The sequence below is a fragment of the Phocoena phocoena genome, chromosome 3 (genome assembly GCF_963924675.1).
Source record: "Phocoena phocoena chromosome 3, mPhoPho1.1, whole genome shotgun sequence".
Lineage (NCBI taxonomy): Eukaryota > Metazoa > Chordata > Mammalia > Artiodactyla > Phocoenidae > Phocoena > Phocoena phocoena.
This window is the reverse complement of record NC_089221.1, coordinates 162,655,700-162,668,061: the sequence shown is the minus strand read 5'-3', so window position 1 is coordinate 162,668,061 and position 12,362 is coordinate 162,655,700. Positions and strand designations below refer to the sequence as shown.

The following is a 12,362-nucleotide window of genomic DNA, read 5'->3' as shown; positions in this document are numbered from 1 at the left end:
GAGCTAGGCCTGCAATTCTCTTTACAGGGAGAAAAGAGGGTTTCTTAGTGAAGACATGGGGTGGTACACACTGAGTCTTATTTCTTTCAAGCTTTTTCCTTAAAAGCTGAGGATTGGGAAAGTTACTCTTGAAGCAATCAGTATCGATGAAGGAGAAACCGAAAGAGCACATCACAGGAGTCCCGAACACAGGGGCCCCTCCTCCCTGATGCACGGCCTAGGAGGAGTGGTGACGCACGTGAGAGGGCTGTGCTCCCGACTCTGCCCCTGGCCAAGTGACCCAAGCAGGGTGTAGCATCATCCCTGGCCTCCCATGCCCCAGATCTGAAAAGCAGGGGAGCTGGACCAAATGAAAAAGGTTTCTTATAAACCAAAGCACAGAGCTAGACAGCAGGTACAAGTTTAGTGAAGGCCTGCTGTCAAGCAGGGGAGCCAACAGAGGCTACCATTCCCCCATCCTGTGAGACCCACGCCCCATGCTACAGATGTCTGGGCCCCAAGAGGGAGGTCCCTTGGCCAGGATGGTGGAGGAGGTGCCAGGGCTGGAGCCCACAGCCATCTCCATGATAAGCCACCGAAAGCTGCTTCCTGTAGGCCTGACGGCGGCTTCACCCCCACAGACCTCCTCACGCCCAGGCCTGTCCCTGGTTCTTGGACCCTCCTGCTCACCTGTGTGTGGTTCGCATGTCCACGGGCCCATCGCCCACCTGCCCTTCGCCTCTGCCCATGGCCATCGCCTCTGCGCCTCTCAGCAACCCTTGGGCTGGGCCTGCTCCCGGCTCAGGCGTCACTCTCATGTCTCCGTCAGCGTTTAACTCTGACGCCAACACTCCTCTCTCCATTTTTATTTTCTTGCTCTCCACATCGTCCTCTGCGGGGTCCCGGTCAAGCGCTCGTTTCTGACTCCGTGTTCGGCATGCTTCTTCAGTCATTCTGAACTTTAGGGGATGGAGAAAACATGACATTTAAACTTGGCACAACGAAGTGGCTGTCTTCTCAGACTTTTCACAATGTCAGCATGGAGTGCTTTCCTCACCATGTGACAATGGCAGAAGTAGGTACAACAAATGAAGGGCCCACAAAGCGTGCCCAGGAGCAACAGAGAGCATCTGGGAAGCCAAGCTATGCATCGCCCCATCCAGGGCCGGAAACCTGCAGGGACCTGGGCAGGAACAACGGAAGGTAGCTGCTTATCAGAAAGAAGGGGGAAATCTCTGCACTCCAGACTCAAGAGCAAATAGAGGAAACTGTTCTAGATCTGAATTCCCTGCCTATGGGATCCTGAGCACCTACATGGGATTGGAGGTATCTGGAATCCAAGAAGGAGGGACCATGCTGTCTCAGAAGCAGGGTCACAGCCCAACTCCAGCCCTGCACTGCACTGATGAGGGTTGACCCTTCTACTCCTGCTTCAGTGAGGGGCAGCCTTCTCACTCCCTGCTCACCTCAGGGGGGTGAGGAGTGGGGGGGTCACATTTAACCCTTTGACTGCCGATGAGGCGAACTTTGAGTGGGGTGAGGCCTGGCCCATCACCATGCCGGCACCCTGTACCTGCAGCATACACATATCTTGATTGAAAGAAGAAAGAAAAGAAGACAAAAAACAGCTGAGTCAGTTTTTGATCCCATGACATCACTGGGCTCCACATGACCCTTCCCAGGATTCAGTCTGAGAGACAAAGCACTTTCCAGAAAACCAGTCTGAACCGGTTCCAGACAACAAGCTGAAGTGTTGTTAACCCTCACAGAGACAGGAGGGAAGACGGCAGTGATGTCTGTTTACAGGGAGACTGCTGGCATTCCACAACTGAGTCTGGGACACGAGTGCTCGCTCTTAAAGGGGCCGCTCAGAGCCCAGCCTTGATGTCCCAGCAGGGCAGGACATGGGAAACCAGACTTCAACAGTCAGGGTCTAAAAAGCCATTCAAGAGTTCATCACAGGACAAAAAAAGAATTTAGCTGCCAGGCTCCTGAAGTACCAGTTCTCCACAGGACAGTCAATGCCCACATCTACCAACGTGGGGGCCCGGGGAGGAGCACACTGTATGAGCCCCTCAAAGAATCCCAATTCACACCTGCAGTGCGCCTACGATGAAGACCTCCTGGGTCTGTGTCCAAGCAGGCAGGACACCCAGCACCTCAGTGTCCTCACCAGCAAACACCCTGGGAGGCCTGTCCTGGGTATGGCCAAGCAGAACCAGTCCCAAAGCAGCCCACCTTCTGGAGACTTGGTGGGGGTGGGGAGAGCACAGGGCATTGAAGGGGCCCCATCACTGTATTTGGGACACACTCCTGAGCTGACTCATTTGCAAGCTCCTTAAAGGAGCTGATTTCACAAATGAGCAACACTGCAGGGCCCTGCCTTGGACTCAAACTGAAAGGAAGGAAAGTGACAGCTGCTTCGTGCTCCTGGCACAGGAGGCCGAGCGTCCGTCTGACACGTGTTAGGCCAGCGTGCCCCGGCCTGGACCCTCAGACATCTGCTCCCACAGGCAGTCCAAAAGGGTTGAATCAAGCAGGTTTCCCCGTGGCCATGTCACCCCCGCCCCTGGGGTGCTCCCCATTCCAGGCAGGGCTTGAGAAGTCTGAAGCTCAAGGGCACAGCCTATCAACTTGGCCTCCATCTGCCTCCAACCCCTCCTGGCATCCCAGCCTGCACCTGCTGCCCACCCCGTGCCATCTCAGCCCTCAGCCACACTCCGTCCCTCTGCTCTCACCCAGATCTCCCCATCCCCTCCTTCACCTGTAGAGGTCATCTCCTCACCACCCCAGAGGGAAGCAAGGGATGCTCCCATGTCCCTCTCAGCCTAAAGTTCTAGTTTCTGTCCTTCTCCAACATGCTTTCACCACAAATGCTGTCAGCCTGCTCACTGAGTCTGTCCTGTCTCCCCATGAGCTGCAGACAGGTCACTGCCCTGAATTGAATGTCAGTCACTCCCCTCCTCTCCCCCACTGTGGGAGGGATGGGTCACTTTCCTTTGGGGCACTGCCTAAACAACAGGAGCTGCTCGAATGTATGGGGAATTGCATGAGAGGAATGATTTCAGCGGCCACGTTGGATAGTGGGTACCTGTGCTCCCAGGATCAGAGAGGAGCCTATCGGGGGTAAAAGATGAAGGCAGTCCAGGACCTTAGGCACGGAGGGCCCCCACTGGAGTCAAAGGAAATTCTGTCCCTAAGGGAGAAGCTCCCAGGCTGGCCTGGTGCCCACTGGGGGAGGGGAGGTCCGAAGTGAACAGGGAGAATGCACCCCCCAATCCTGAACTCAGAACCGCCCCCAATACTTCCCCACTTCGCCTCTGCTCCAGCCCAGCCTGCAGGGCCCCCACCCCCAGCACAGCCTCTGGCCTTGTAAACCCCAGGCTCCAATCCATGAAGCTCATCTGAACCCCAGACCCTGCATGAAGTCCCTCCTTCCTCCCAACTGCCCACATGGACTGGGGTGGGAGGAGAGGCTCACGAGGAGGTCGCTGTGCATCAGGTCACCAGACCAGCAAGGTGGTGCCCCAGTGACCTCACTTCATTGTCACTGGTGAAGGACAAGCGGTCACAAGGGGCCAGAGTAGAGCCTCACACCCATGGGGCTGCTCCCACCAGCCCCCGAGACCATGTTAGGCCACAGTTCTGGTCGGGGTCCCCAGCAGAAGACCTGGGAGACCATCTGCTTGTGTTCTGTGTGCAGTGTCAGGGCAGCTCACTCAGAAGCTGAGGGGCTGGAACTCTGCCAACCCCAGGCACGCCCTGTGCCTCTGGCAGGCTGCTGAGTGGGGGAGGGGTGCCGCAGCCTTGCCCCCCTCCCCCACCACATAAAGGGTGAGCACAGCTGGAGGGGGTGGGGCCAGCCATGGGGGATGGAGCCTCAAGCTCGGACCTCCCCCTCCTTGGGTGGAGCCTCCTCCACTGGGAAGGCGGTTGCCTTAGTGCCCACATGGGGCCTGCCACTGGCCAATCCTGGACACCGACACCACCAGGCAATTGCTCCTGGGGAGGGCAGGTGTTAATAAGGAGTGGCCTCTCCCTCCTCTCAGCAGGAAGGACCAGTGCCCCAACCTAGCAAATCAGGGCTGGCAGCCACCGCCCTGCAGGCACAGAGGCAGGGACAGCAAAAAAAAAAGTTGTCAGGAAGAAACCAGCCTTGAGGAATGAAGTGTGACCTAGGAATGAAGCATGACCGACAATTTCTACAAAATGCAGTGAGGAGGTACATTAGAATACTTTCTAAAGAGCAGGTGAAGAGGTTGGATTACTGCAACTGACAAATTAGGATCTGCTTCAAAACTCCTGGCGAGTGAGGGAGGGATAGCAGCTACAACAGCATAAGCTCCACCACAGGCCCGGGGAGAACTGCTGGCCCACAGAGAGCAGCCCCCTCTAATCAAGGCAGGATCCAGTGCTGGCTGCTGTCTGCAGGGACAGATCCCAACAGCAGCAAGCCCACCGTAAAGATGCGGCCACCAGGGCTGCAAAGGCTGCCTGAGACACAGGCTGCACATGCGGAGCAGGGCTGGAACCCAGGTGGCCTCAGCCCCTCCTCACTCTCTCCAAACATAACCTGGCTGGACAGGCAGGATGCAACCCAAGTCTTCCTCAGGCCAAAGAAGGGCAGGCTCCAGCCATACTAGAGGCTTCACAAGCACACAGCACAGACCAATCCCAGGATGAGTGGGCTACCAAGTCCCAGGCGGAATGCTGACACATGGCTTTGGGTTGGATGCGAATTTCAATTGCTTCTACCAAAAGATGCTTTCTTTTATTAAAATGTCACCTTCCAACTGGTCTGAGGACCTCAGGTGGAAAATGTGTTCTAAGACAACTCCAAAAGGGTGAATTGTGCTGTGGCAGGAACCAGTATTTTTTTTTTTTTTGGCTGTGCTTGGGTCTTCGTGGCTGCACACGGGCTTTCTCTAGTTGCAGCGAGCGGGGGCTACTCTTCGTTGTGGTACGCGGGATTCTTATTGTAGTGGCTTCTCTTGTTGCAGAGCACGGGCTCTAGGAGTGCAGGCTTCAGTAGTTGCAGCATGTGGGCTCAGTAGTTGCGGCACATGGGCCGTAGAGTGCACGGGTTTCAGTAGTTGCAGCGTGTGGGCTCAGTAGTCGTGGCGCACAGGCTGTAAGGAATGTGGGCTTCAGTAGTTGTGGCGCATGGGCTTAGATGATCCACAGCATGTGGGATCTTCCCAGATCAGGGATCGAAGCCGTGATCCCTGCATTGGCAGGCGGATTCTTAACTACTTCACCTGGGAAATCCCAGGAACCAATATTTTTAAACAGGACTCAGAAGACTAACACTGACTCTGCACAGGGGGTGGGGCGGGGGGGGGTTTGGTTGAGAGGGGGGATTAGATAGGCATAAGTCATACAGCCATAATCCTGAGGTTATCATTAATACTTTGTACTAGGAAATGTTATTTATACCACACTGCTACAAAATAACAGCAGGAACACTACTAGTAAGTTTCAGGCGTGAGGAAAATGAGGCTTAAGAACATGTGTTTGGGAGAAGTGACAGAGCTGATGCTCTGAAAAGGAGATGATGTGGGGTGCTTTTTCCAGAGCCCAAAGAAGGGAGTGAGCTCGATGAGGTGTCAAAAGGAGGGTGCTGAGTCTAGACTGACCTCAGGTGGAGCACAGAGGGCAGCGGGTGTGTTGGATGGAGGGGGATGGGGAGTGGGATCCAATTTATTCTAAAGGATTTGGGGACAGACTGAGGCAGGGAGGTGGCAGGGGGAACAGTCAGGGGGGTTCTGTATCTCGTGGTTCAGGATGGAAAGGGGATAGAGCAGCAGGGAGACATGACCAATGCTGGGCGTACTTTAGAGGATTTAGACAACACAACATACCAACAGTTGGACGCTAGGCGAGAGAGGGTTGCTTTGGTTTTTTTTGTTTGTTTGTTTGCCTGAGCAACCGGAAAAAGATGGATTTGATTTTCTGATATGGGGAAGGAGCAGATCTGGGGGAAGAATGTTGCGAGTGGGATTGTTTGGCATGCAGAGAGGCTGAGGAGTGTCTGCTGACAGGCGGAGGCCTGCACTCGAGATAGCCACTGTCCTCAGGGCGGTGTGGAAACAAGGGCCTGGGCCTATGCAGCAACCGATGCAGTTGAGTAATGACAGGTTCCAAATGCCAGCCTCACTAGCCACTGGCCAAGCTCCACACTCTCCACAGCCCCTGGCTGACAGGCATAAGTCTTCCCTTCCAGACCAGAGACCTCACTCTGCTCTCTGCCTGAGCTACTTCCTGATACATATCTTTGAGTGACAGTGGCAGGGATAGAGCAGCTGTGTTCTGGAAGAAAATCACACCCAAAACACCAGCTCTCGAGTTTTAAATAATGTCAAACCTCGTTAAGGCCAAGTAGAACAGATGAAATTTAACTTGGGAAACAGAAAGTTGATCCCAACAGCCAGCCCCCACCACTAGACACTGCAGAGAACAGAGGATGGACCTCAGGGAGCAACTAGCCGGGGGAGCTTGTCACTCTCTGAGCCTCAGCTTCCCCATCCATACCTCATAGATGCGCTATGTGAAGAGGCACAGAGTGACATTAGTAAAAACTTGAATGAGAAAATCAAGTTGCAGAATGATATGATACCATTCACAGTTTTAAAATGCTTACAACCTGCAGAAAAAAATAGTGAAAGAAAGTTCACTAAAATTGAAACTGAAAGAAATTGGACTAAAATCCACAACACTCATCTCAGAAACTTTCACTGTCTGTATTAAGCATTTCTGGATTAAATTATTTCTCTTAACAGGGACTATTTATCAGTTTCTTTGTATTCAAAGAAAACAAAGATAAAAAGGAGAGTTAGATAAAATAACACTCCGACCTACAAAGGCTGAGAATTGAAAGAACAAGTGGTATTGGGTGGGGGTGAAGGAAGAAGGCCCTGCACTGGAGGGAGGACCCCCCAGCCAGCTCCTTCAACAGGCAGAACAAAGAACCCAAGATGAACCGTGACCTTCAGTGGACTGAAAGGGGATGCCACTGCCACTTTCCCATTTGTTGTTGGCAGCTTAACAGTCCACCTTTATATCACTTGCTACAGTGACTCCTGGGCTCTAAGCAGTAAACCCAAACCCCTTAGCTCATCCCCACAGCCCATCTTCTTCTACCTGGGCCAATAGCTGTCCCAAGTGGACATCAGGCCACAGCATCAGTGTGGGCTCATTCTGAGAGGGCCCACGGCCCACACTGTTCCTCACTAGGGCTGCCCACAGCAACAACGCCCATACAGCTTGACGGCTTCATCTCAACGTTAAACTCTTCCACGGCAGAAGATTTTTCCCATTCATCTCCATTTTCGGTGTGGAGCAAACAGTATGGGTTCAGAATGTGCTACTGAGTTAAACCTACATTTCTGTAAATTAGCCTCACAAAGTGTATGATTCCTGGGGTTGCCCTACAAGGCAAAATGTAGCAAGCAAGTCAAGTGCTTTCATTAAAAAGTCCTGGGATTTCCCTGGTGGCGCAGTGGTTTAGAACCCGCCTGCCAATGCAGGGGACACAGGTTCGAGCCCTGATCTGGGAAGATCCCACATGCCGTGGAGCAACTAAGCCCGTGCACCACAACTACTGAAGCCTGCGCACCACAGCTACAGAAGCCCGTGAGCCTAGAGCCCGTGCTCTGCAACAAGAAGCCACCGCAATGAGAAGCCCACACACCACGACAAAGCGTATCCCCCACTCACTGCAACTAGAGAAAGCCCACCCACAGCAACGAAGACCCAATGCAGCCAAAAGCAAAAAAACCCCTGCATTCTGACTTTCTGGGAGGCGAGTGTACTGAGATGGAGCCTCACAGGTTGAGGCCAAGGCGGGAACAGGAATCCAGGGAGATGGTCCAGGCAGAGGAACAGCATGGGCCAAGCCACTGAGCTGTGAGTCTCAGGCAAAGGAAGGGAGGCCACAGTTGAGTCCTGTGCTAAAGGTTTCCTGAAAAAGAGAACTAAGTCTTCCTCATTGATTGAAGCTGGGTTCTGAACCCTTAGTTGTCTGAAAACTTAAGACACTCCAGAATACAGGTGTTTTCTCTCTTGTACATCATCGGAAGGGCCCCTGGCCCAGCTAGGAGCTCCTTGGGCCTTCAAAGGCCCGAACTGAGAAGATGAGGAGGACAGACTCTCCCTGCAGCAGTCCTGTGATCCAGGTGGGGACAGGCCACACCCATACATGTGGCGGCAGGGGGACAGGTGCCATATACCCAGAGCCTCTGGGGGTAGAAGACCAGCCTGTCATCCCACAAGGTGGAGAAATCCAAGTCTAGTGGGTCTGGAACCCAGGTCCAACACTCTTCTTTCTACCTGGCATTCCTACAAGCTGCCCACTGTGGAACGTTCCACTATACACTCTAAAGCCCTTTTGTTAATCATGTTTAAATTGTTTGTTTTCACCTGGAGAGACAAGCACATGGTAGGGCTTAAATGACGCTTGCCAGTGAGGAGCAGGACAGAACAGCTGTCCTCAGGTGCCTCCATGGCAGCCTCACCTCAGAAAATTAAGACTTGCCCTGCCAGGGGCTGCGGAAGCACTCATGGGAAGGCCTGGGCAGGGAAGACCCCTGCAACCAAAAGGTACAAGCCTCCTGTCATCAATGTTCCTGGTGTATCCCCAGCTCCAGAAGAGTGCCAGCCACATAGTAGGTGCACTTCAAACATTTAACGAATGAACAAATGTAGGTTTTACAGAGAGGAGCTCAGGGACTGGGGGGTGGGGTGAGGGGTTGGTGAGCACGGGCTCCCTTTCACCACTGGGATTCTCGGATCTCAACCCAAGTTTAATGCTCCTCTGTTGTTAACAGAAATGTGGGGTCTTCCTTTACAGACAGAACACCTTACACTGACTATTTACCCCACATGGATCATCTCAGATGCAAGGTGAGTGCTATCATCAGCCTCTGTTTTACAGGTAGGGAAACTGAGGCAGGTGAAGGTCACACAGCAAGTGGGTGGGACAGTGCTGGGAACTGAAGCCCATGCTCCTCCAGACAGTGCCCACTGAAACACCCCCGTCAACCACCTAGAGTCAGGCGTGGTTTCCAAAGGACACAGGGAGCTCCTCACAAGCAGGAAGTTTTGCTCTGGCCCAATGGGGTCCAGACGAGATATTAAATGTCTACAATTTTATTGAGTGTTATGAGTGAGACCACACCTTTTGCTGTTTGCTTTCAGAGTACAGTAAGTTCTGCTGGAGCTCAACATATGCATTCCCAAAACTTGCCACATGGTGCAAAATCATGCAATAAAAACACAGGGCTGGACTTCCCTGGTGATGCAGTGGTTAAGAATCCACCTGTCAACGGAGGGGACACAGGCTCGAGCCCTGGTCCGGGAAGATCCCACATGCGGCGGAGCAACTAAGCCCGTACGCCACAACTACTGAGCCTGCGCTCTAGAACCCGCGAGCCACAGCTACTGAGCCTGCGTGTCACAACTACTGAAGCCCGCGCACCTAGAGCCCATGCTCCGCAACAAGAGAAGCCACCACAATGAGAAGCCTGTGCACCGAAATGAAGAGTAGCCCCCGCTCGCGGCAACTGAAGAAAGCCCCTGTGCAGCGAAGACCCAATGCAGCCAAAAATAAATTAATTAAACAAACAAACAAACAAAAAACACAGGGCTTGTAGGAACAATGGGGTTAGGGCACAATACCCTAAAATTTCATTAGCACCATAAAAAAAAGACAGGCACCTGATTTTTAAATGGCAGCACGTTAAACAGCTAAGAAATACACAAATGCGGCCTGAAGCCTTATGCCTCACCTGAGGGAAGATCTGGTGTTTGCTGTGACAGTGGGTGAGATGCAGTTTCTGAGTTACTGTGACATGCTGGAAGGAGGTTGTCTGACCCCAGAAGGGGATGTGTGTGGCCCAGAGGGGGCAAGATGTGCATGTGAGGCGTGTGCATTTTCCTTTAGGGTACCAGCAGGCGCTCTTTTATCTAGGAGCAGTTTTCCGGATTCCTATAGTACAGGAGTCTGCAAACTTTTTCTTAAAGGGACACAGTAAATATTTTCAGCTCTGCAGGTCATTCAGTCTCTGTCCTGATTACTCAAGCTCTGCAACTGTGACAGTTCGTTCTCGAAGGGGCACGGCTGTGTCCCAATCAAACATTATTTACCCAAACAGGCCAGCAGCCTGTGGGCCATAGCTTCCCAACCCCTAGACCTAGCATTTCTCCTGGACAAAATCGCACATAACCAAACGGTGTGCCCAATATATTAATAGTGTTGGAACAAACCCGCTTTTCCAAACAAGCCTCACAGCAGAACTGACAACAGAGAAAAATCGATTTCAAAACAAGTACCTGAATGTGTAAATTCAATCCAAGCCCAGAACTCAAGGTTAACCCTTTTGACAAGTGAGAAGTAATTTAGTTTCAAAAAGTGTCAAATGCAGACTGCTTACTTCAGGGTCAGTCTGCCCCACTACGTGGGTCTATTTTATACCATCCTAAAAGCCCTACACACTCTCAAGATAAATAGGTCCCTCGTAGAGGGAAATTACATGCTATAAACTCAATTGCTGCAGTGGATGAAACTTTAACCCAGTTACAGAAACAAGCAGTTCCTAAGCACACGTGCCTGAGCATCAGACCAAAGCTCTAAGGAAAAGCACAGGAACTGAGAACGACCTGATTGGGTGGGTGGGTGAGGGGGGGGGGGGGGCGCAGGGAATAAGCCAGGAAGGAAAGTGTGAATCAAGCACACTAGGGCTGAGTCGCTGGAGACAGGGGGGTCCTGGGAAGAGCCATAGGGCCAGGCTTCTCCAGGTAACCAGAAATCACCTTTGCCCTTGAGGGCTGGGGACAGAGGGGTCATCTGTGCTAGAGAAACCCTAAGAAGCGCACTCTACCTGGTTGGAGGGGTTGGGATCTGGGAGGACACAGGTTCACACCATACTGCACCCAACTGTCCCACTCCAGTGCCATCACAGCCATGTACCTTGCATCCTTAATGAACCTCAGTGCATTCTGCCTGCAACTGTAGCTCCACAGCTCAGCCCCAGCCTGGGGACACCAGGATAGCCTCGGGAACAGCAGTTAGGCTCAGCCTCCACCTGGTCAGCACCTTGGTCCTTCAATTCTCCTGACCTTTATGTGAACGCTAGGCCTGACTGGTAGGCACATCACCTCACCCCCAGCCTTGTGGCGTCGTGTCCATCCCACACAGGAGCTCCCTGGACCTGGGGACTTGTTGCAAGTTTTCTGAGCCTTCTTCCTAGCGTTAAGAGAAGCCGACGCTGGCTCGCCAGATAAACAGCCACGTAACAAAAAGACTTGACCAACAAATTCTTCTGTCCTGCTGAAGGGGCTCACTTGCTCTTTCAAAGGCTTCTCATAAGGTGGGCACTCTCACTGCTAGTCTCCAAAGGTGGCCAGTGGTGCCTAGGCTCTGGGTAGGCTGAGGCAATGAGAAGGGAGTAAAAGGGACGGGGAACACAGGGTGCTCCAGACTTGGGAGCATCTGACCCCACTTGATGGACACCCTACTGGCAGAGGACAGACGCAGGAAACCAGGGTATCGGCAGACACCTCCCTGCTCCCCAAAATGCAGCACACCAGGCTAGTTGAACACCAAGCAACCTTGCGCCACAAACACAAATACACACGTGTGTGTGTACCCACACTCGTGCAAACACAAACACATGCGCCCACGTACACATGAACACCACACACATACGTGTGCACAGTTTTCATCCCCTCCTCCCACCTCCAAACCTTCTCAATTACCTTACAAAGGGTCTTCTCTATTCATTTATGAGCAAAAGAACAGCAGTTCTTATGGGTGATTAGTGTCCAACCATCTCAAGAAGAAGCAAAACTATTAAGTATGGAAATAAGATTAGACACAGGGTCCAGGATCACCAACTTCTAAAGCAAGTGAAGGAGCCCAGAGGGCCTTGCAGAGAGACCTGCAGGGCCTTGTGCACACCTCCGCCACATCAACCCACAATTCCTCTAAGACAAATAATTTCGCACCTGGGTGGAACAGCTGATCATTTTAAAATCACTAGCACTGCAACCATGCTCATTTCTACTACTTTGTGTACACAGTAATTTAAGTTTCCAGAGAAGGCGAAGAACTGACTTTTGTCTACTGTTGTTTATCTGAGTGATGCCTGAACCCAGAAGGGAACTTCTGCAGCACGGAGGAGCCTGGTCGGTTACTAACGACCAGGGACACCCTTCTCCTAGTTCACAGCCCATCTGGCCCAGGACGTGGACGCCGACAGACTCCAAATACTGATTCTGTACCAGACAGTGACCTCCAAGGGGCCAGTGACCTGCAGGTACCACCTTTGTGGAGGGCAGGAAGAGCAGCTTGGGCGGATCCCCGCCTTCATGGGAGCAAAGACCCA

General features: G+C 52.6%; 1 protein-coding gene across 3 annotated transcripts in view; it reads right to left on the bottom strand.

The window, feature by feature from the left end:
- The window catches only part of GATAD2A (GATA zinc finger domain containing 2A), a 98,077-nt gene that overhangs the window by 36,526 nt on the left and 49,189 nt on the right, over positions 1-12,362 (bottom strand). For 2 of the 3 annotated variants that reach the window (XM_065874345.1, XM_065874346.1), the window contains exon 1: positions 670-932. In XM_065874345.1, coding sequence (XP_065730417.1) covers positions 670-932 — 263 coding nt within the window. Of the gene's footprint in view, positions 1-669; positions 939-12,362 lie in introns of those variants that run through there. The other variant, XM_065874344.1, reaches the window with a different exon arrangement.